The sequence below is a fragment of the Coregonus clupeaformis genome, chromosome 6 (genome assembly GCF_020615455.1).
Source record: "Coregonus clupeaformis isolate EN_2021a chromosome 6, ASM2061545v1, whole genome shotgun sequence".
NCBI lineage: Eukaryota > Metazoa > Chordata > Actinopteri > Salmoniformes > Salmonidae > Coregonus > Coregonus clupeaformis.
This window is the reverse complement of record NC_059197.1, coordinates 3,427,191-3,452,289: the sequence shown is the minus strand read 5'-3', so window position 1 is coordinate 3,452,289 and position 25,099 is coordinate 3,427,191. Positions and strand designations below refer to the sequence as shown.

General features: G+C 44.0%; 1 protein-coding gene across 9 annotated transcripts in view; it reads right to left on the bottom strand.

Annotated features, from left to right (window-relative positions):
- LOC121567330 (dedicator of cytokinesis protein 10) overlaps positions 1-25,099 on the bottom strand; it is a 181,547-nt gene that overhangs the window by 24,854 nt on the left and 131,594 nt on the right. For 8 of the 9 annotated variants that reach the window (XM_045217328.1, XM_045217330.1, XM_045217318.1 and 5 more), the window contains exons 33-45: positions 22,354-22,470; positions 21,447-21,564; positions 21,236-21,357; positions 20,894-21,008; positions 17,984-18,050; positions 13,046-13,093; positions 6,281-6,385; positions 3,370-3,479; positions 2,911-3,026; positions 2,019-2,156; positions 1,551-1,733; positions 1,113-1,223; positions 70-285 (exon numbers count right to left, since the gene is read on the bottom strand). In XM_045217328.1, coding sequence (XP_045073263.1) covers positions 70-285; positions 1,113-1,223; positions 1,551-1,733; positions 2,019-2,156; positions 2,911-3,026; positions 3,370-3,479; positions 6,281-6,385; positions 13,046-13,093; positions 17,984-18,050; positions 20,894-21,008; positions 21,236-21,357; positions 21,447-21,564; positions 22,354-22,470 — 1,566 coding nt within the window. The remainder of the gene's footprint in view (positions 1-69; positions 286-1,112; positions 1,224-1,550; positions 1,734-2,018; positions 2,157-2,910; positions 3,027-3,369; positions 3,480-6,280; positions 6,386-13,045; positions 13,094-17,983; positions 18,051-20,893; positions 21,009-21,235; positions 21,358-21,446; positions 21,565-22,353; positions 22,471-25,099) is intronic. The other variant, XM_045217348.1, reaches the window with a different exon arrangement.

Below are 25,099 nucleotides of genomic sequence, written 5' to 3'. Positions count from 1 at the left end.
TACCCTATACATAACATAACATTACATAACATAACCCATTGTTATCCCAGTAACCCAGGCCTACTGTACCTCGGAGAGGTCTCCGTTGCGGACGTGTATCTTAGCCATGCTCTCCAGCCAGGTCCGCCGGAGCTCGGGCGTGCTGGCGTAGGAGTTGGCCAGGCTGTATTGCAGGTCCACCAGCATCTCCGGGTCCTTCTCGTGCTCCTTCATCTGGGACGTGGCCATCAGCACCGTGCGGATCCGCTTGGTCAAGTCTTTCACCTCGGCAGGGAACAGTGTGTTCTGGGAGTGCGGATGGATCGTACACGTTGACATCACAGTTCATAAAGGTTTATTGTTCTTTTAGTGGTAAACATGGACAAAGGGTTTTTGGCTTCTGTGAGGCTCAGTTACAGACACAATGTAAATGACATGACATAAATCGCAGCATATACAAACATTATTAGTCACTAGAAGGAGCTAAGAGAGGAATCACTAACTCTCTAATTCCTCAACACTAAATGTTGAGGAATTAGACTCCCAAATGCCACACTATATGCCATATAGGCAAGTCATAGACTGTTCTCTCTGCTACTGCACTAACTCTTTTGACTCATCACATACGCTACTGTTACTGTTTATTATCTATCCTGTTGCCTACCTATATGTACATACACTATCTACCTCTTACCTCGTACCCCTGCACATCGACTCGACTCGGTACTGGTACCCTGTGTATATAGCCAAGTTATCGTTCCTCATTGTGTTTTTATTCCTCGTGTTATTATCTTTCAATTTTTCCAGTTTTTTCTCTTTGTATTGTTGGGAAGGGCCCGTAAGAAAGCATTTCACTGTTAGTCTAAACCTGTTGTTTATGAAGCATGTGACAAATATAATTAGATTTTGTGCAGTTTTACAGCAGATTTCCTGCAATTCTTCACATTTTGCCATGAGGCGGAGAGAACATTTTGCTGTTTTAAAGCTAGTTTGCTGCAATTCTACACATTTTGCCATGGGGCGTAGAGAAGATTTAGCAATTTTATAACTAATTTCTTGCAAACTTTTTAGTTTTTGAGTTAATTTCTTGCAATTCTACTCAGCACAATTCTCAGTCCAGTCCCTGTTCTCACCTTGAGAGGAGCGTCTCCGTTGGCAAAGTTATTGATGATGGCCAGAGACTGTTGGAAGCGTGAGCCCCCGATGCCAGCATCCGCTATCAGCTGACTCACTGCCTTGATCAACTGAAAGGATGGAGAAGAGAGAGGAGAGGAGAGAGAGGGAAAGAGAGTGAAGATGATGCTAATCACAACCGCTCTGAAACAGTGTGGCGACGTGTGTGTGTGTGTGTGTGGTCTCTGGGTCTCTGATCGGCTGCTAAACAGTGTGTTTCAGAGGTAAACACAGCCATAGAAACATCCTGGCCTGTTCTCTATCCAGGCCCTGTGTTCAAAACATTAAAAATAAAGAAAGCTCTGGCACACACACCCACCCTTACCCACCCACCCACCCCCACCCCCACACCGAGAACCACACCCCACACACACATCTCTCCACCTCCACTGACTGACCTGTAAGTGGGAGCGGACGATGGACTTTCCCTTGGTGAACTCAAAGTTTTTCCTCATTAAGAAGTAGAGGAGTGCGGAGGCCTCAGTCTGGGTGGAGCTGGAGCGGTGGTTACAACACTTCAGGATCTCGTAGCACAGGCAGCTACACAGGTCCGCTTTACCCTGGAAGAACGCAGAGGGGAACTAGAGAGAGAGAGAGAGAGAGGGCGTAAGGAAGGAGACAGAGAGAAAGAGAGAAGAGACGGGGGGGGGTAAGGAGGAAGAAAGAGAGAAAAAGAGAGAGACAAATAGGGAGTAAGAGAGAGAGAGAGAGAGAGAGAGAGAGAGAGAGAGAGAGACAAGGAGAGAGAGAGAATGAGAGAGAGAGCTCAGCATCAGTAATGTACTATGAATACATTGTGTCCATAAAGTCAGAAAGTGTGTGTGCACATGTGTATGTGTGTGAGAGCTATCAGCTAGTGCACAGACCTTCTGTATGAAGAGGCGCAGGGCAGTGATGACGTGTCTCAGGGTGCTGGTGGACTGATTGATCTGGAAGAACAAGAGGTAGGTGTCGAACACCTTCTTCATCAGCAGGTTCTGACCCTCGTCCTGCAGTAACTGTTTCTGTGGGAGAGAACGAATAACAATCAACATACGTGCTTCCCAAATGGCACCCTATTCCTAATCTCATCCACCAGCCAGCTCTGCGGTACCAATTGGGTCTGGGGACAAGGGTACCCTATATAGTGCACTATTTTTGACCAGGGCCTATAGGGCTCTTGCCAAAAGTAGTGCACTATATAGAGAAAATGTTGCCATTTGGGAAGCAGACATAATATGAATTACAAATGGGTACGGTCAAAACACAGACAAAACAGCATGTCTGGGTTGCTTTACAGAGTATAGCAATTGTAGGATTTGAGGGACAGCCAACTTGAGGATTGAGGAGTGCACAGTAACCTACAAGAACAACAGAAGATAAAATCACTAGCTTGGAATACAAACTGAATATCTCGGATTCAGTGAAGTGAAACAATAGTGAATAGTGAAACAGAGCGATATTTAGTGTGGATTCCAGGCGGAAAAGTCACTGTAGTTCTTAGTAATAACCACAAGGTGGCAGTGGCATATTAAAATAGGCTCTCATGAATGACCGGTCTAGGATTGCAAAATTCCCCCACAATTCCCAGAAATCCCGGTTGGAGGACTCCCAGATTTCCTGTTTATTCCCTAGTGACTCCAGGAATCTTCCAATTGGGATTCCTGGGAAACCTGGGAATTTTAGGAACGTTACCAGAATTGAGCAACCGTAGCAGGTCTCTAGGTTGTAGAAATCAGTGTTTGACCATTCAGACAGTGGTCAGTGTTGTTGTCTGACCTTGTGGTGATGGACAAAGAGGCCCAGGACATCCAGTACGATGAGGGCCACCTCGGTGGACAGATTGGCCTCGATGTCCGTCGGGCTCAGGTGGTCACCCTCTGGGATGTTCCCATCTGAGGGAAGGACAGGAAAGGGGCAATGATACAGCAGCACAGCTAGCAACAACACAAAACCCTAGCACTAACCCTCACACACCTAACAAAAGACAACACTGCCAGACAGAACTGTAATAGCTAAGTAACGTTACTTAGCACTGTTATAGCTGAGAAATAGCACTATTGACGGTTGGTAAGAGTAAAAAGCTATTGGCCTAGGACAACAAAAGCGAACTAACTAACTAACTAACTAACTAAACACATTGATGTGAACTATGTGAACTAAACAGTTTTAAAATGGGACCGGGGTGGCAGTGCCCAGCGGTGCTGGGTGATGTGGGCGTACTCGAGGGGACATTACCTGTCTCCATCATCTGCAGCAGCTTGGGGTTGGTCAGGGCGTTCTTGGCCCGGATGATGGGCATAGTCTGGGAGCGGGCGTGCCGATGGCCGTCCTGTCCTGACAGCATCCTAGTGACCAGACGGTCAGGGGTTGGAGGTGAGAGGGTCAACACATATAACTCTCAACCTCGCAAGTCAGAGTGGTGTTCAGCAGTGATGAAACAGGTGAAAGCGGTTTGAAACGAAGGAGATACCTCTGTGAACTTGTCCAATAAGAACGCTCATTTCATCTGTTTCACAATATTTTGCGTTTTGTGAACACGACGCCCGATATATTCACGCCGCCTTGAAAACAGCCTGTAATTCTGCACTGTGGTCCAATCCCAAATGGACCCCTAGACCCTACGACCTATGCACTTGTGATCTGAGAGGATGTGATTGGTATAAAGTGCATCCACAAGTGCATAGGGCGTAGGGTCCAGGGGTCCATTTGGGATTGGTCCTAAGTGTGTGAAAATGTCTAAGAAAACATTATCACCTGTAACGTGACAACATACAGGTTAATGCAACCACATAGTTAAAAGGGATTGCTGTTAAGACAGGGATTCTATTTTTAATGGGGGAGGATATGCAGACAAAGGACTAGCCAATTACACCACACCACACGTATGGTAGACACTGAGGGGCATGCTGGGAAAACAGAGTGGCCGCCACACTGTGTCACATGACACACTCACAATGTCCACCATGGATGGTCACTTGTTCATGACCGTGAAGATGACACTGATGAGCAGCAATGATGAACTAAACGCATAACAGGACAAATGGTGTACACAAACTCAGCTGGTTTAAGTCCTACTTATAGTTTACTGGACAAAAAATGTATAGTTTACTGGACAAAAAAAGTATAGTTTAATGGACATTTTTTGTATATCTTACTGGACAAAAAAGTCAAGTTCTAAATAAAGTGGAACAGAATAGCTCCTTTCTACCTCTATCACTCAACTCCATGTTAAAGACACCTAGCTACTGTTACATACAGTGCCTATAGAAAGTCTACACCCCCTTGAACTTCTTTCACATTTTGTTGCGTTACAAAGTGGGATTAAAATGGCTTTAATGTTCCTTTTTTTTCAACAATCTACACAAAATACTCTAATGTCAAAGTGGAAGAAAAATTACAACATTTAAAATTGATTAATGACAAATAAAACACTACTATACCTTGATTAGATAAGTATTCACCACCCTCAGTCAACACATGTTGGAAACACCTTTGGCAACGGTTACAGCTGTGAGTCTTCATAAGATTCATAAGAGCTTTGCACACCTGTAATGTACTGCCCATTATTCTTAAAAGGTCAAGGTGTTGGGGATCATGGCTAGACAGCAATTTTCAAGTCTTGCCATAGATTTTCAAGCAGATTTAAGTAAAAACGTCAACTTCGCCACTCAGGAACATTCACTGTCTTCTTGGTAAGCAACTTCAATGTAGATTTGGCTTTGTGTTGTAGGTTATTGTCCTGCTGAAAGTGAATTCCTCTCCCAGTCAGTGTCTGGTGTAAAGCAGACTGAAGCAGGTTTTCTTCTAGGATTTTGCCTGTGCTTAGCTCCATCCCGTTTCTTTTCCTCCTGAAAAACTCCACAGTCTTTGCCAATGTCAAGCATACATATACCATGATGCAGCCACCACCATGCTTGAATATAAGGAGGCAGTTACTCAGTGATGTGTTGTGTTGGGTTTTCAGTATTACTTTAGTGCCTTGTTGCATACATACAGTATATGCATGTTTTGAAATATTTGTATTCTGTATATTTGTATTCTTCTTTTCACTCTGTAATTTAGATCATTATTGTGGAGTCACTACTATGTTGTTGATCCATCCTCAGTTTTCTCCATCACAGCCATTGAACTCTTGAACTTTAACACATCATCCACAGCATAATTATTAACTTGACCATGCTTAAAGATCTGAAATTGAAATTCAATACTTGACTGAAGGACCTTACAGATATTGTATGTATGGGGGACAGAGGAAGGGGTAGTCATTCAAAAATCATGTCAACCCCTATTATTTCACACAGAGTGAGTCCATATAAGTTATTATGTGATTTGTTAAGCCAAATTTGACTTCTGAACTAATTTAGGTTTGCCTAAACAAAGTGGGTGAATACTTATGCAACGACTATATTTTAGTTATTTAATTGTTATTCATTTGTAAAAATGTATAGAATTTCCTTTTCACTTTAACATTATGGAGTATTTTGTGTAGATCAATGACAAAATTACAATTAAATCCATTTCAATCCCACTTTGTAACGTAACAAAAATGTGAAAAAAGTTCAAGGGGGTATAGACTTTCTATAGGCACTGTAAATACTGTTTCTAGTATTACTGTAAGTCCAGTGATCCTTATTTGATCTGCATAACAACCTGTAGTCCGATTCACAAATAAATTGCGATTTTCTGAACTACTCTACACAGCTCAGTGTTTTATGATGTATTACCCACCTAATTATAATTAATAATTATAATTAATTACAAATATATATATTATTACCTTTTTCACACTATCGTACCAACCTGGACTATATTGTACTGTTCTGATATTTTCTTTTCACATTGTCCTCTCCAGCACGGTTCCAGCAACTACAGTGGATGCGTAACCAGGCCAGCGGAGTACAGCTCGGCTCAGCTCAGCTCAGTAGTATGAAAAGTGTACATATGTGTGTGAGTTCATGTCGGACGCTGTGTGGAGCTATGAGGTGAAGTTTCCCCTATGTACAGATCTAGGATCAGCTACCCTGCCTCCAATCCTAACCTTAACCAACAGTGGGGCAAATGTTAAACTGATCCAAGATCAGGGTGTAGGGGAAACTTCACCCTGCTCCCTGTGTGGAGGGCCCCCAGGTGGCGACTGTGTGTTTACCATTGAGGGAGCAGGCCCGAGGAGGACTGGGCGGAATGGTTAGAGCCCTTCAGGGTGCCATTGTTCTGGGTGGCCTGGGCCAGCTTTACCGCGGCTGCTAGCTTCCTGTTCACAAGCCAATGACACCAGCGTTAAGTCACACCACCACCATCATCATCATCATCATCATCATACTCTTCCTCCTCGTTGTCTAAATGAACATTAAGGCCCGTATTTATCAAGCGTCTCAGAGTAGGAGTGCTGATCTTGGATCAGTTTAGACTTTTAGATCATAATGAATCAGATTATTATGGACAGCGGGGGTCCTGATCCTAGATCAGCACTCTTACTCTGAAACGCTTGATACATATGGGCTCAGGTGGGCTAAAGCCATCAAGCCAAGCAGAAAGAGGAGGGGGTCATTTCAGTATGGGATGCAGCCACAGCGAAGTAGCGGGGTTATTGCCGTTAGATAGAGAGAAAAAAAGATTTTTCCAATGTTAGGTTGACGTTGCCGTTAGGTTGTAAGTATTTTAAGGGCTATAGAGAGCATTAGTTGGAAGCAAGGGTCAGAGAGCTTTAGTAAATGCAAGCTAGTTTGCTTGTTGCTAATACAGTAGCTACTGTATGTGGTGACAGAGATTAACATTGAATTGTGCTAAATGCTTGGCCTAACCAGACCAGCTAATGCTATCTCAATGAGCAGATTTCTTAGCGGTCAGGTCACTGATTCTACTACAGCCAGTAATCACAGAGAATGTAGAGCAGCGGATGGATGGATGGATGGATGGATGGATGGATGGATGGATGGAAAGAGGGAGGGATGACGGATGGAGCGGAGGATGGTCATCATGCTACATGATCATTAGCTTACATATGCCAGAAGCAAAGTCTCATGCAGTAGCTACACACAAATCACACAAAAATATCACAGCAAAAGTAAGAAATCAGTCTTGGTTGCACCACATTCATCACACATGTGGCCATCAATAAATGTGCAGTCACATAGACCATCCATTAACACATCAATAAACACATCAATACTTGGAGCGTAGAGGAGACAACACACAGGGGGAGGCAAGAGCAAGGTCAACAAACACACACACACACACATATTCCAGTGTAATCAGTGTGTTAACATGTAATATCAGTGTTTACGAGTGTGTTTAATGTATTATCAATGTTACAGATAGGCGGATAATTGTAATAGAAAACAGCCGTTCAGTGGATGCGTTCCAAATGGCACCCTATTCCTTTTGTCAAATCAAATCAAACTTTATTGGTCGTGTACACAGATTTGCAGGTGTTATAGCAGGTACAGTGAAATGCTTATGTTTCTAGCTCCAACAGTGCAGTAGAATGTCTTGCAAATACAATACAAATAAACAAATAATAAAAAAATCTAAACAAGAAATCAAGAAATAACAGAATTGGTCCAATTAACAATCCAGGGGTAGACATATTAGTATCAGCATGTGTCAGAATCCAGAATATAAATACATGGTGTGTATAATTTGGAAAGAAAATGGAGTGTACAGTAGTAGCTAGATATATTAGGATAGGTTATGTCGAGAATACAGTATATACATAGAGTGAGTAAACAACAGTATATAAACAGAATACGAGGTGGCCAGCATTCAATTACTCCATATACAGTGGGGGAAAAAAGTATTTAGTCAGCCACCAATTGTGCAAGTTCTCCCACTTAAAAATATGAGAGAGGCCTGTAATTTTCATCATAGTCAACTATGACAGACAAAATGAGAAGAAAAAAATCCAGAAAATCACATTGTAGGATTTTTAATGAATGTATTTGCAAATGATGGTGGAAAATAAGTATTTGGTCAATAACAAAAGTTTCTCAATACTTTGTTATATAGCATTTGTTGGCAATGACACAGGTCAAACGTTTTCTGTAAGTCTTCACAAGGTTTTCACACACTGTTGCTGGTATTTTGGCCCATTCCTCCATGCAGATCTCCTCTAGAGCAGTGATGTTTTGTGGCTGTCGCTGGGCAACACGGACTTTCAACTCCCTCCAAAGATTTTCTATGGGGTTGAGATCTGGAGACTGGCTAGGCCACTCCAGGACCTTGAAATGCTTCTTAGGAAGCCACTCCTTCGTTGCCCGGGCGGTGTGTTTGGGATCATTGTCATGCTGAAAGACCCAGCCACGTTTCATCTTCAATGCCCTTGCTGATGGAAGGAGGTTTTCACTCAAAATCTCACGATACATGGCCCCATTCATTCTTTCCTTTACACGGATCAGTCGTCCTGGTCCCTTTGCAGAACAACAGCCCCAAAGCATGATGTTTCCAACCCCATGCTTCACAGTAGGTATGGTGTTCTTTGGATGCAACTCAGCATTCTTTGTCCTCCAAACACGACGAGTTGAGTTTTTACCAAAAAGTTATATTTTGGTTTCATCTGACCATATGACATTCTCCCAATCCTCTTCTGGATCATCCAAATGCACTCTAGCAAACTTCAGACAGGCCTGGACATGTACTGGCTTAAGCAGGGGGACACGTCTGGCACTGCAGGATTTGAGTCCCTGGCGGCGTAGTGTGTTACTGATGGTAGGCTTTGTTACTTTGGTCCCAGCTCTCTGCAGGTCATTCACTAGGTCCCCCCGTGTGGTTCTGGGATTTTTGCTCACCGTTCTTGTGATCATTTTGACCCCACGGGGTGAGATCTTGCGTGGAGCCCCAGATCGAGGGAGATTATCAGTGGTCTTGTATGTCTTCCATTTCCTAATAATTGCTCCCACAGTTGATTTCTTCAAACCAAGCTGCTTACCTATTGCAGATTCAGTCTTCCCAGCCTGGTGCAGGTCTACAATTTTGTTTCTGTGTCCTTTGACAGCTCTTTGGTCTTGGCCATAGTGGAGTTTGGAGTGTGACTGTTTGAGGTTGTGGACAGGTGTCTTTTATACTGATAACAAGTTCAAACAGGTGCCATTAATACAGGTATCGAGTGGAGGACAGAGGAGCCTCTTAAAGAAGAAGTTACAGGTCTGTGAGAGCCAGAAATCTTGCTTGTTTGTAGGTGACCAAATACTTATTTTCCACCTTAATTTGCAAATAAATTCATTAAAAATCCTACAATGTGATTTTCTGGATTTTTTTTCCTCAATTTGTCTGTCATAGTTGACGTGTACCTATGATGAAAATTAGAGGCCTCTCTCATCTTTTTAAGTGGGAGAACTTGCACAATTGGTGGCTGACTAAATACTTTCACTGTACATGGGGCATTAGTCTCAAGGTGAAGGGCAGAGTACCGGGCAGGTATTTGGCTAGTGATGGCTGTTCAACAATCTGTACCGTCTCAGTCTGCCAGAAGGTAGCAGAGTGAACAGACCGTGGCTCGGGTGGCTGAGGTCGTTGATGATCTTCTTGGCCTTCCTTTAACACAGAGTGCTGTAAATGTCCTGAAGGGCAGGCAGCCTGTCCCCGGTGATACGTTGGACTGACCGCACCACCCTCTGGAGAACCATGCGTACGAGGCGGTGATGCAGCCCAACAGAATGCTCTCAATGATGCATTTGTAGAAGTGCGTGAGGGTCTTAGGGACCATGCTGAATTTCTTCAGCCACCTGAGGTTGTAGAAGAGCTGTTGTGCCTTCTTCACCACGGTGTCGGTGGTGGAACCATTTCAGGTCCTCGGCGATGTGCACGCCAAGGAACTTGAAGCTTTTGACCCTCTCCACTGCGGCCCCGTTGAGTGGATAGGGGCATGCTCCCTCTGCTGTCTCCTGTAGTCCACGATCAGCTCCTTTTTTTCCCTTCTTTTTTTTTTTACATTGAGGGTTAGGTTATTATCACCACTCAACCAGGGCTCTAACCTCCTCCCTGTAGTTCGTCATTGTTGGTTATCAGGCCTACCACTGCCGTGTCATCAGCAAACTGAGCACACACCCCTGTGGGGGGGCCCGTGTTGAGGATCAGTGTGGCGGAGGTGTTGTTGCCTCCCCTCACCACCTGGGGTCGGCACGTCAGGAAGTCTGGGACCCAGTTGCACAGGGAGGAGTTCAGACCCAGGGCCCTGAGCTTAGTGACAAGCTTGGAGGGCACTATGGTGTTGAAAGCAGAGCTGTAGTCGATGAACAGCATTCTCACATAGGTATTCCACTTGTCCAGGTGGGATAGGGTGGTGTGCCCTACTACTTTTGCCATACTACTGCCCATAGGGTTCTGGTCAAAAGGAGCGCACTATAAAGGGAATACATCCTGGTCAAAGGTAGTGCACTTATCCTCTTAAGGATCGGACCCTTTTTTTCAATTTTCGCCTAAAGGACCTGAAGCAAGAATATGCATATTCTTGATACCATTTGAAAGTTTTTGGAAATGTGAAATTAATGTAGTAGAATATAACACATTAGATCTGGTAAAAGATAATACAAACAAAAAAAATGCATTTATTTTCTTTTCTTTTTTTGTTCCATCATCTTTGAAATGCAAGAGAAAGGCCACAATATAATATTGCAGTTTAGGCGCAATTTAGATTTTGGGCACTAGATGGCAGCAGTAAGTGTGCAACGTTTCAGATTGATCCAGTGAAGCGTCGCAATACTGGACTGTATCAAGTCTGCCCAAATGTGCCGAATTGGTCAATTGATACATTTTCAAGTACATAACTATAGAGAACATAAAAAATTATTTGATAATACAAAATGTAAGTTTACACAGTCCCAGGAATGATGGATCATTAGCTTATACACTAACTTTCACACATCTAGATGGCCGGGCGGGGAGGGTGTGGTGCCAGAGACAGCAGGGGTTCAAACTGTAGAACCCAGTAAAATGGATTTTATCAAACAAAACTATGCTACATTTTATCTCTGGGACCCTTAGGATGACAAATCAGAGCAAGATTACTGAATGTAAGTACATGATTTACCTTCAGAGGTGAATGTATCAAACCAGTTGCCATGATTCGTTTTTTGTTGTTGTGCACTCTCCTCAAACAATAGCATGGTATTTTGTCACTGTAATACTTACTGTAAATTGGACAGTGCAGTTAGATTAACAATAATTTAAGCTTTCTGCCCATATAAGACATGTCTATGTCCTGGAAAGTTTGCTGTTACTTACAACAGTCATGCTAATCACATTAGCGCACGTTAGCTCAACCGTCCCGTATACGGGACACCGATCCCATAGAGGATGAAGGTAATAGGACCAGGGGCCATAGGGCTTTGGTCAAAAGTAGTGACCTATAAAGTGAATAGGGTGCAATTTGGGACACAGCCAGTGTAACAGGTGTGCTGTGTGTTAATGGCTGTATCCACCCAACAGAGAGATGAGCTGGATGAGGTAAAAAGAGGGAAATAAAAACCAATGTCTCGGCGAAACCTTCAAACAGCACTGTGGATGCACAACGCGCAAGTCATCGGCGTACTTAAAAAAAGAGCTCACACTGAGTTCAGACAGGCATCAAAGGCTTGGAGCCTCGGAGAAAGGGTGAGAGAGAGAGAGAAAGAGAGTATTCAAATCCCCCAGCAGCCTCTCTGATTAAGGTTGCATGTTACTTACCAGCCCCTTACCAGCTCCGGTTTGTGACCCAAATGGCATCCTATTCCGTTTATAGAGCACTTACGGGCTCTGGTCAAAAGTAGTGCACTATATAGGGAATGTGGTGCCATTTGAGACACACACAACGTCTCCCAGCCCCTTCGTCTTTATTCTACTAATGTCTGACATGGCTAAACACACCACATTCCCAGCCCTTTGTTGGCTCCGACAAAAAGAGAACAAGAAGAAAAAATAAACGTCTCTGCTTCTTCTTTACACCGAGGAGGAAATAAGGACTAATTAAATTAGCTGAGAGGAATTAAAATCTGGCTGGGAAAGCCATTGGCTCTGCTCCAGGATACACGTACACACACACACACACACACACACACACACACACACACACACACACACACACACACGCACGCACACACATACAAAAAGTGTACACCATACCTATATATGAGGTGTGAATTGAACAGCATCACACACTGGTTTGTGCTCACTAGAGTATATCCAGGTGATCAGGCTCTTCACCACCAAACGGACTGACACACACACCATTACTAAACCACCTCCCTGATACCCCCCTCCCAACTACCATGCTCTTGCCAACTATGACAGTGAGAAACATCCCAGTTCGCCCATCTCGCTGTCAACATCTTTGTGTGTCTGCCATGAATCATATTTCCCCCTTTCTCTCCGCCCTCTCTCTCTCTCTCTTCTCCCTCCCTCTCTCGACTGCAGCAAGCAGAAGGAGAACTATGGTGTTGGCAGGGGACCACCCTCTTTCTTGTCTCCCCAGTAGACGCAGACGCAGACACACAGACACAGGCACGCAAACAAGCGTGTACACACACACACACAGACACACAAAGACACACACAGACACATAGGCAGCAGCAGCTGGCGCTGGGGAGATAGTCAGAGAGCCCCACCCTGGACCCTGGGAGCAGCCTGGGTTTGTGTTTGTGTGTGACCGACGGTTGCGTGCGCATACATTATGCACATTAAGTGTGTTTGTGAATGTGTGTCGGTTGGGGAGAGGGTAGTTGAATGTGTGTGTGTGTGATTGAATTTGTGTGTGCGTGTGTGTGTGTGTGTATCTGGCTGTTGAGCAAACATAACATTTCACACAATCTGACAGAAGGTTGCATGTCTTTCATTGGTAAAACCAATGAACACACACACACATACACACAGTGTGGGAGAAGAAGAACAATAGCAGGTACATAGTATCAGCTAAAAGCACCTGTGGAAGGCTGACACTTACCTGGCTATGTGGCGCTTCCCCAGGAATCTGAAGTGCTGGAGACACAGCCTGCATAGAGGAAGATGAGAGAGATTGTGTATTAGGGTGTGTGTGCGTTGAGTATACGTTTGTAAGCGTGCAGGAATGTGTTGTGCGTGCCGTCACGATGCATGTGTGTGTTTGTGCAGTCACGATGTGTGTATGTGTATGTACAATACCAGTCAAAAGTTTGGACACACTCACATTCATTCAAGGTTTTTTCTTTATTTTTACTATTTTTTACATTGCAGAATAATAGTGAAGACATCAAAACTATGAAATAACACATATGGAATCATGTAGTAACCAAAAAAGTGTTAAACAAATCAAAATATATTTTATCTTTGAGATTCTTCAAATAGCCACCCTTTGCCTTGATGACAGCTTTGCACACTCTTGGCATTCTCTCAACCAGCTTCATGAGGTATTCACCTGGAATGCATTTCAATTAACAGGTGTGTGTCACGCCCTGGCTCTGGGGACTCTTAAATGTTGAGCCAGGGTGTGTAGTTTCTATGTTAAGTTTTTCTATGTTTAGGTTCTAGATCGTTTAGATCTATGTTGGCCAGGGTGGTTCCCAATCAGAGGCAGCTGTAGCTCGTTGTCTCTGATTGGGGACCATACTTATGCAGCCTGTTTGGCACCAGTCTGTGTGGGATCTTGTTCCGTATAGGTATGTTATTAGTCTACCTTGGACTTCACGTATCGTTTGTTTGTTGTTTTGTTCGTGTTCAGTACTTTAATAAATATGTACGCTTATCACGCTGCGCCTTGGTCCGTCTCATCCGTTAACGATCGTGAAAGTGTGCCTTCTTAAAAGTTAATTTGTGGAATTTCTTTCCTTCTTAATGCGTTTGAGCCAATCAGTTGTGTTGTGACAAGGTAGGGAGGGGTTTACAGAAGGTAGCCCTATTTGGTAAAAGACCAAGTCCATATTATTGCAAGGACAGCTCAAATAAGCAAAGAAAAATGTCAAGAACTTTGAAAGTTTCTTCAAGTGCAGTCACAAAAACCATCAAGCGCTATGATGAAACTGTCTCTCACCGCCACAGGAATGGAAGACCCAGAGTTACCTCTGTTGCAGAGGATGAGTTCATTAGAGTTACCAGCCTCAGAAATTGCAGCCCAAATAAATGCTTCACAGAGTTCAAGTCACATCTCAAGATCAACTGGTCAGAGGGGACTGTGTGAATCAGGTCTTCGTGGTCGAATTGCTGCAAAGAAACCACTACTAAAGGACACCAATAAAAAGAAGAGACCTGCTTGGGCCAAGAAACACGAGCAATGGACATTAGACCGTTGGAAATGTGTCCTTTGGTCTGGAGTCCAAATTTGAGACGCGGTGTGGGTGAACGGATGATCTCCGCATGTGTAGTTCCCACCGTAAAGCATGGAGGAGGAGGTGTTATGGTGTGGGGGTGCTTTGCTGGTGACACTGTCAGTGATTTACTTAGAATTCAAGGCACACTTAACCAGCATGGCTACCACAGCATTCTGCAGCGATACGCCATCCCATCTAGTTTGGGCTTAGTGGGACTATCATTTGTTTTTCAACAGGACAATGATCCAACACATATCCAGGCTGTGTAAGGGCTATTTTACCAAGAAGGAGAGTGATGGAGTGCTGCATCAGATGACCTGGCCTCCACAATCCCCTGACCGCAACCAAATTGAGATGGTTTGGGATGAGTCGGACCGCAGAGTGAAGGAAAAGCAGCCAACAAGTGCTCAGCCTATGTGGGAACTCCTTCAAGACTGTTGGAAAAGCATTCCAGGTGAAGCTGGTTGAGAGAATGCCAAGAGTGTGCAAAGCTGTCATCAAGGCAAAGGGTGGCTATTTCAAGAATCTCAAATATGAAATATATTTTGATTGGTTTAACACCTTTTTGGTTCCTACATGATTCCATGTGCTATTTTATAGTTTTGATGTCTTCACTATTATTCTACAATGTAGAAAATAGTAAAAATAAAGAAAAACGCTTGAATGAGTAGGTGTGTCCAAACGTTTGACTGGTACTGTATGTGTGTGTGTGTGTGTGTGTGTGTGTGTGTGTGTGTGTCTGTGTGTCCAGTGTGAGCTGAGGACAGTACTACAGTACTGTGTGCCTTGGAGCTGTGTGTTATAATAACGGAAGCACCAGCAGAGACAGGAAACACAGTGAATTTACTGCAGAGCTGAGTGGAGGCTAGGGGAGAAAAGTTGGAGCCTATCCCTCTATAACTCTTATACGTTTTACAGCCCCCCTCTCTCTTTCTTTCTTTTTCTCTCTCTCTTTTATCGGTCTCATCCGTTCCCCTCTGCCAAGTCTCCCATCATTCCCGTCCTCTTCTGTCTCTCTCTGTTATGCACACCTTCCTCCCTCCCTCCCTCCCTGTAATGAGAGGACAAAGTCATTAGCGCTGGAAAGTTCAACTAGGCCTCCTAAAGTTCTACTGCTTGAGTTCAACTTCAACTCGTCATTAGCGTTGGAAAGTTCAACTAGGCCTATTTATAGTTGAACAGAGTTCAAGTTAGGGTTAGAATCAATCCGGACTTCGGAGGATCCGCATTATAGCGTGATTTACTTTTAAAGGCAATGTTATTTGCAGAGACCGCACTCACGGTAAATGCTGCATATGTCGGCTCAATCGGAAATTACCTTTAAATGTAAATCGTGCAATAACGCAGATCTTCCGTGGTCCAGATTGAATCTAGGCCTAAGACTACTAAAGTTCAACAAAAAAATATACAGTGCATTCGGAAAGTATTCAGACCCCTTCCCTTTTTCCACATTTTGTTACGTTACAGCCTTATTCTAAAATGGATTAAATAAAAACATTTCCTCATCAATCTAGACACAATACCCCATAATGACAAATTGAAAACAGATTTTTAGACTCTTCCTAGAGCTGGCCGCCCAGCCAAACTGAGCAATTGGGGGAGGTGACCAAGAACCCGATGGTCACTCTGAAAGAGCTCCAGAGTTCCTCTGTGGAGATGGGAGAACCTTCCAGAAGGACAACCATCTCTGCAGCACTCCACCAATCAGGCATTTATGGTAGAGTGGCCAGATGGAAGCCACTCCTCCGTAAAAAGCACATAACAGCCCGCTTGGAGTTTGCCAAAAGGCACCTAAAGGACTCTCAGACCATGAGAAACAAGATTCTATGGTCTTGAAACCAAGATTGAACTCTTTGGCCTGAATGCCAAGCGTCACGTCTGGAGGAAACCTGGCACCATCCCTATGGTGAAGCATGGTGATTGCAGCATCATGCTTTAGGGATGTTTTTCAATGGCAGGGACTGGGAGACTAATCAGGATCGAGGAAAAGATGAACGGAGCAAAGTACAGAGAGATCCTTGATGAAAACCTTCTCCAGAATGCACAGGACCTCAGACTGGGGCGAAGGTTCACCTTCCAACAGCACAACGACCCTAAGCACACAGGCAAGACAACACAGGAGTGGCTTCGGGACAAGTCTCTGAATGTCCTTGAGTGGCCCAGCCAGAGCCCAGACTTGAACCCGATCGAACATCTCTGGAGAGACCTGAAAATAGCTGTGCAGCGACACTCCCCATCCAACCTGACAGATCTTGAGAGGATCTGCAGAGAAGAATAGGAGAAACTCCCCAAATATAGGTGTGCCAAGCTTGTAGCGTCATACCCAAGAAGACTCGAGGCTGTAATCATTGCCAAAGGTGCTTCAACAAAGTACTGAGTAAAGGGTCTGAATACTTATGTAGATAGATATTTAAGTTTTAAAAACATGTTTTTTCTTTGTCATTATAGGGTATTGTGTGTAGATTGATGAGGGGAAAAAACAATTTAATCAATTTTAGAATAAGGCTATAACGTAACAAAATGTGGAAAAAGTCAAGGGGTCTGAATACTTTCCGAATGCCCTGTATATATTTTATTGTCATATAGACCTGATAGGTGAAGTGAAATGTGTTGTTTTACAGGGTCAGTAATAGTAGTACGGCGCCCCTTGAGAAAATTAGCGTTAAGTGCCTTGCTCAAAGGCACATCGATAGATTTTTCACATTGTCAGTGGAGGTATTCGAACCAGCAACCTTTCAGTTACTGGCCCAACGCTCTAACCGCTAGGCTACCTTCCATGCAAACACAAAAGAAACAGGAACCAACATGAGGGAAATACACTCAATTATAGTCAAGTAGACAAGAGTTTCAAAACCCTGCACCCACACACACAATGTTATCAAGAGATTTGTCAATATGTTCTCGAGATGCACAATGTTATCAAGGAATATCTTTACTATTCACTGATTTTTACTTTCTCACTGATTTATTACTCTTGCACTAAACAAGAACGTGACAGTCATAGTGACAGTCATTTGCTCATCCTGTCAGTATTGAGATTAGGCTTTATTGCTTCATTTATTATTTGGTTTTGCAATGTTCTATTTAAATCAATCAATTCATCTTACTCTCATGAAATCTCAACTGACCATCATTTCCCCATCCTTTCCCTAGTCATGAGTGTGGCCTTTTCTGTTGCTATGGAACAGCAAGGCACCTATGGGCCAAACAACAATGAAAAGATCTATGCTAACACTGTCAATGGCTACAACCCTGATACAAGTACTGTGTGTGTGTGTGTTGGCGTCTGTGTGTGCATGTACACATGTCTGAGTGGGATGGTGTGTGCCTGCTTGTGTTGGTGGTTTGTGTGCATATACATCTGTGTGTTTGTGCGGTAGGGTCAAACGTGGCATTTATTATCTTCCTCTATAGGCTTCTTCACACCAAAGGTCAAAGGCCACTTCTGTTACACCATGTACACCAACTACTTATTTGAAGTCTGAAATGCGTAGTTGTGTCTTTGAAAATAAATGTAATGAATGTAATGTATCCATCCACCTATAGTATCTGTCCATCTACACAGGGAGAGAGGAAGTGTTAACACTGAGGATACTCACTCCAGGATGTTGAAGAAGTCGGAGATCTCCTGGTGTATGGCTCGGTGCCAGTAGGAAACCATCACCTCTGCAAATAGACAAAAAGGCAGTGTTCTTATCACATGCACCTGTACTTGTACTACTTCACTGTGCAACTGCAAGGAAATGACTAACAGTGCATACCAGTATCGTGACTCTGAAGTATCATGGGAAGCAAACAAAACATGAAGCAGACTTAATTTCTTGAGGAAAACAGTCCTAATGTTGGAAACAAACAAACAAACAGCCTTATGACGTCATCCAGAGTCACGTCTGTTTACTTCCCAAGCGTTAGCACCAAATATTTCACATAAAGCATAGTTTAGACTTCTTCGTGTTTTCCTTTTTGCCATGGAAAATCGAGTATACTGGTATCCTAACAACCCTACTGTAGGCTATGGTCCGGTATGGAAGAGGTTAACACTAAGGAATTGGCTAACGGTACTAGCTACCCGGCTACTGTAGTGTAGTCCTAGTACAGTGGGGAAAAAAAGTATTTAGTCAGCCACCAATTGTGCAAGTTCTCCCACTTAAAAAGATGAGAGAGGCCTGTCATTTTCATCATAGGTACAGGTCAACTATGACAGACAAAATGAGAATTTTTTTTCCAGAAAATCACATTGTAGGATTTTAAATGAATATATTTGCAAATGATGGTGGAAAATAAGTATTTGGTCAATAACAAAAGTTTCTCAATACTTTGTTATATACCCTTTGTTGGCAATGACACAGGTCAAACGTTTTCTGTAAGTCTTCACAAGGTTTTCACACACTGTTGCTGGTATTTTGGCCCATTCCTCCATGCAGATCTCCTCTAGAGCAGTGATGTTTTGGGGCTGTCGCTGGGCAACACGGACTTTCAACTCCCTCCAAAGATTTTCTATGGGGTTGAGATCTGGAGACTGGCTAGGCCACTCCTTGAAATGCTTCTTACGAAGCCACTCCTTCGTTGCCCAGGCGGTGTGTTTGGGATCATTGTCATGCTGAAAGACCCAGCCACGTTTCTTCTTCAATGTCCTTGCTGATGGAAGGAGGTTTTCACTCAAAATCTCACGATACATGGCCCCATTCATTCTTTCCTATACACGGATCAGTCATCCTGGTCCCTTTGCAGAAAAACAGCCCCAAAGCATGATGTTTCCACCCCCATGCTTCACAGTAGGCATGGTGTTCTTTGGATGCAACTCAGCATTCTTTGTCCTCCAAACACGACGAATTGAGTTTTTACCAAAAAGTTCTATTTTGGTTTCATCTGACCATATGACATTCTCCCAATCCTCTTCTGGATCATCCAAATGCACTCTAGCAAACTTCAGACGGGCCTGGACATGTACTGGTTTAAGCAGGGGGACACGTCTACGCACTGCAGGATTTGAGTCCCTGGCGGCGTAGTGTGTTACTGATGGTAGGCTTTGTTACTTTGGTCCCAGCTCTCTGCAGGTAATTCACTAGGTACCCCCGTGTGGTTCTGGGGTTTTTTGCTCACCGTTCTTGTGATCATTTTGACCCCACGGGGTGAGATATTGCGTGGAGCCACAGATCGAGGGAGATTATCAGTGGTCTTGTATGTCTTCCATTTCCTAATAATTGCTCCCACAGTTGATTTCTTCAAACCAAGCTGCTTACCTATTGCAGATTCAGTCTTCCCAGCCTGGTGCAGGTCTACAATTTTGTTTCTGGTGTCCTTTGACAGCTCTTTGGTCTTGGCCATAGTGGAGTGTGGAGTGTGACTGTTTGAGATTGTGGACAGGTGTCTTTTATACTGATAACAAGTTCAAACAGGTGCCATTAATAGAGGTAACGAGTGGAGGACAGAGGAGCCTCTTAAAGAAGAAGTTACAGGTCTGTGAGAGCCAGAAATCTTGCTTGTTTGTAGGTGACCAAATACTTATTTTCCACCATAATTTGCAAATAAATTCATTAAAAATCCTACAATGTGATTTTCTGGAAAAAAAATTCTCAATTTGTCTGTCATAGTTGACGTGTACCTATGATGAACATTACAGGCCTCTCTCATCTTTTTAAGTGGGAGAACTTGCACAATTGGTGGCTGACTAAATACTTTTTTTCCCCACTGTATATGGTCCGATTGCTACCAAGCCACTGTACTGTTGGCTATGGTCCGGTAGTGAAGGAGTTAACCATAGAATTTCATAAAGAACACATACACAGTGCAGTCCAAAAGTATTGGGACAGTGACACATTTTTTGTTGTTTTGGCTCTGTATTCCAGCACTTTGGATTTTAAATGATACAATGACTATGAGGTAAAAAAAAAAAAAAGTGCAGATGATATTTGTATAATATATACTATAACTTTCTCACTCATCAGTATTCTCGATTCATTCAGGATTATCCGTAATCATGATAGCATCCACATTGATGTAGAAGTGTTTAGAAACATATTGTATTCTTATTTAAAATAAAAATGACTTCAAAATGACACAACAAATTATGTAGCATTAATTTCTATTGGGCACAAAATCATCTGAAACACAATCAAAACAAACAGAAAATACATCCAACCAATTTGTAGAGTCCAAGCTTGATGTAGTCATTGCATGCTATGAATATGGGACCAAATACTGTACCTAACTTTTGACTACTTTAATACATATATGTGAATTTGTCCCAATACTTTTGGTCCCCTAAAATGGGGGGACTATGTACACAAAGTGCTGTAATTTCTAAACGGTTCATCCGATATGGATGAAAATACCCTAAAATTAAAGCTGACAATCTGCACTTTAACCTCATAGTATTGTATAATTTCAAATCCAAAGTGCTGTAGTACAGAGCCAAAACAACAAAACATTTGTCACTGTCCCAATACCTTTGACGCTTACTGTAGTGAATTATAGGATCTGCATGGAGATAACCCTATGTGTCTCACCCTCCGATATGGTCTTCATGATGTGGAGAAAACACATGAGCAGACTGCGAGTCTCGGCCTGGTCCAGCTTGTCAAAGCGAGATCCAAAGCCTATCAGAGACTGAGGCCGGGCAAACTGATGACAGAGAGAGTGAGGGAAGGAAGGGAGAGAAAAGGGGGGAGATAGGGAGAGTGGGAGGGGAGAGAGAGAGAGAGAGAGAGAGAGAGAGAAGGAGAAATACACACACATTCTTCTTTATGCAATAGTTATTTTCTTTTTGTTCTTTCTTTAAGACAGTACAGTGTCTGCAAAACATTTCTGGACATGAAATGCTGCTGACTGGGTGTGGTCATCTTTCTCACCTTTTCACATCCGTCCATCTTCTCGCTGTTCCTGTCGCTGGTGCTGGGGTTGGACTCTATGCTGATCAGAGAACCCCGCGAGTCGGCATGGTTACCCGTGGAAACAGCCAGGGAGGAGAAGGCTGGGGGTGGCAGGAGAAGGGTTAGAGGTTATGGACATGTATGTGCAGAGAGGTGCAGACACAGTTGCAAACACGCATACACACACTACCTGTGATGGAGTTGAGCACTTCTTTGGAGAAGGAGGCATCCACCGAGTTACCATGGCGAAGGACGTGAGCCACCTGACCCGCCCCGCCCCCTCCCACACTCAGGTCGTCTCTTGAACCCTGGAGAGGGGGAAAGAGTTTGCTGTAACACCACTAGGCCAGAGGGAAACATTTCACTGTGACACCACTAGGCCAGAGGGAAACATTTCACTGTGACACCACTAGGCCAGAGGGAAACATTTCACTGTGACTCCACCGGGCCAGAGGGAAACATTTAACTGTAACACCACTAGGCCAGAGGTAAATATTATACTGTGACACCACTAGGCCAGAGGGAAATATTATACTGTAAGACCACTGGGCCAGAGGGAAACATTTCACTGTGACTCTACTGGCCCAGAGGGACACAGTTCACTGCAACACCAGTGAGCAAGATATTAGAGTTTTAATAGAACTCAAACGTAGCACTTTCCAACATCTAGAGATTACTCTAGAGAGTCTGCCTGGGTAAAGCTCGATTACACTACCTGTCAATGACAAATATAAAAACAAAACATTTCCCTTCCAGGTTTTTCCAGAGGCACGTCTAATATAAACGGGAACCATAAATGCAGGTTTCCCTTGTTAAAGCTTAATTACTGTTTCCTGTGTTTAAAAATAACATTAGCGGATGTGCCTGTGTAAGCATTTATCCCTGCCCTTCCTCTCTCTCCCTCTCTCTCTCCCCCTCCCTCCACTGCACCCTCCATAGCCTCTGTGAACTGGGCTGTGACTGGACATACATGACCCTAAAGTAGCACTGCGGGCCGCGCCAAACTATGACATCACTACAACAACAGTGGCTTTATGGCACTTTGCTTGGACATGGGCAGGGCTGCAGTCAATCAGGACTGCAGTAGAGGCTCTTACTTGGTCACTGGAGGTGAAGTAGATGGGGAAGAGGTCTCGAAGGAAGAAGCGAGGCATGTTGTCCAGGATGAGGCCATACAGAGGCAGGTAGAGGGACGCTATTCTCGCCTGCTTATCCTGGAGAATATGAAGAGAGAGGGAGGAGAGAGAGGGGGAGGGGCAGAGGGAGGAAAGAGAGAGGGGTGGCAGAGAGAGAGAGGAGAGAGAAACAGAGAATGGGAGGAGAGAGAGAGAGAGGAGTTTGAGGGGGAGGGAGAAAGGCAGGGCATAGAGAGAGAATTCGAGACAGATAGAGAGAGAGAGGAGAGAGAATTTGAGACAGATAGAGAGAGGAGAGAGAATTTGAGACAGATAGAGAGAGAGAGGAGAGAGAATTTGAGACAGATAAAGAGAGAGAGAGAATTTGAGACAGAGAGAGGAGAGAGAATTTGAGACAGAGAGAGAGAGGAGAGAGAATTTGAGACAGATAAAGAGAGAGAGGAGAGAATTTGAGACAGAGAGAGAGAGATGAGAGAGAATTTGAGACAGAGAGAGAGAGGAGAGATTTCGAGACAGATAGAGAGAGAGAGGAGAGAGAATTTGAGACAGAGAGAGAGAGGAGAGAGAATTTGAGACAGAGAGAGAGAGAGAGAGAGAGAGAGGAGAGAGAATTTGAGACAGAGAGAGAGAGAGGAGATAATTCGAGACAGAGAGAGAGAGAGAGGAGAGAGAATTTGAGACAGATAGAGAGAGAGAAGAGAGAGAATTTGAGACAGATAAAGAGAGAGAGGAGAGAGAATTTGAGACAGAGAGAGAGGAGAGAGAATTCGAGACAGATAGAGAGAGAGAGGAGAGAGAATGTGAGACAGAGAGAGAGAGAGGAGAGAGAATTTGAGACAGAGAGAGAGAGGAGAGAGAATTCGAGACAGATAGCGAGAGAGAGGAGAGAGAATTTGAGACAGAGAGAGAGAGAGGAGAGAGAATTTGAGACAGATAGAGAGAGAGGAGAGAGAATTTGAGACCGAGAGAGAGAGAGGAGAGAGAATTTGAGACAGAGAGAGGAGGGAGAATTTGAGACAGATAGCGAGAGAGAGGAGAGAGAATTTGAGACAGATAGAGAGAGAGAGGAGAGAGAATTTGAGACACAGAGAGAGAGAGAGAGAGAGAGAGAGAGAGAGAGAGACAGAGAGACAAAGAGATTGAGAGAGAGACCGATAGTGAGCAACAGACCTATAGAGAGTAACTATCAGGGGTTTTAAACTGTGCGTGATTGAGAGAGAGAGAAACAGAGATCTGTCAACAGTTGTACAGTGTTGGGTTTGGCAGGCTCCTAATCTCAGATGGGATCTGGCTGTCTGGAGTCCAAAATGGCACCCTATTCCCTACATAGTGCACTACTTTTGACCAGCGCCCTATGGGAACTATAGAGAATAGGGTGCCATTTGGGACACAACCTGGATCCTTCCCAGCACCCCACTCTATCCCACCTCCTCTCCTTGGGTGCTCAGAGGTCCCAGTGAGAATGCCGCATTACTTAGCCTGCTTCCTGTACACAGGACCGCAGGGTAGGGTATGTGTGTGTGTGAGTGTGTGTGTGTGTGTGTCCAGTTTAATGATTTCCTGCTGTTTCATATCCTCATAGCCACCACTGTAATGCACATCTCACTCCTAACACACACACACACACACACACACACACACACACACACACACACACACACACACACACTTTTAGTCAACCCAATATCACAGAGAACACTCCTGGAAGTGTGACGTGATGACAGGCAAATATCTAAAAAGTGAATTTTCCTGTGTATATGTTTCAGTCAGCTATAGTACATTGTACACTGTCCAATCAGAATATTTCAGTTTCCTGTGTGGAACATTAATATTTGTACAGCCTGGTCTCAGATCTGTTTGCACTTCAGCCAACTCACAACGGTAATCAGAGGAGTTGGCTAAACTAAAACAGAAACAGATCTGGAACCAGGCTAATATTCCTACGTGGCCCTAGTCTAATTTCACACCTCTTTCTTACAGACATACACTACATTACCAAAAGTATGTGGACACCTGCTCGTCGAACATCTCATTCCAAAATTATGGGCATTAATATGGAGTTGGTCCCCCTTTTGCTGCTACAACAGCCTCCACTCTTCTGGGAAGGCTTTCCACTAGATGTTGGAACATTGCTGCGGGGACTTGCTTCCATTCAGCCACAAGAGCATTAGTGAGGTTGGGCACTGATGTTGGGTGACTAGGCCTGGCTCGCAGTCGGCATTCCAATTCATCCCAAAGGTGTTCGATGGGGGGTTGAGGTCAGGGCTCTGTGCAGGCCAGTCAAGTTCTTCTACATCAATCTCAACAAATCATTTCTGTATGGGCCTCGCTTTGAGCACGGGGGCATTACATTTACATTTACATTTTAGTCATTTAGCAGACGCTCTTATCCAGAGCGACTTACAGTTAGTGAATACATATATATTTTTTTATACTGGCCCCCTGTGGGAATCGAACCCACAACCCTGGCGTTGCAAACGCCATGCTCTATCAACTGAGCTACATCCCTGCCGGCCATTCCCTCCCCTACCCTGGACGACGCTGGGCCAATTGTGCGCCGCCCATGAGTCTCCCGGTCACGGCCGGCTGCGACAGAGCCTGGATTCGAAACAGGATCTCTAGTGGCACAGTTAGCACTGCGATGCAGTGCCTTAGACCACTGCGCCACTCAGGAGTGGCATGCTGAAAAAGGAAAGGGCCTTCCTCA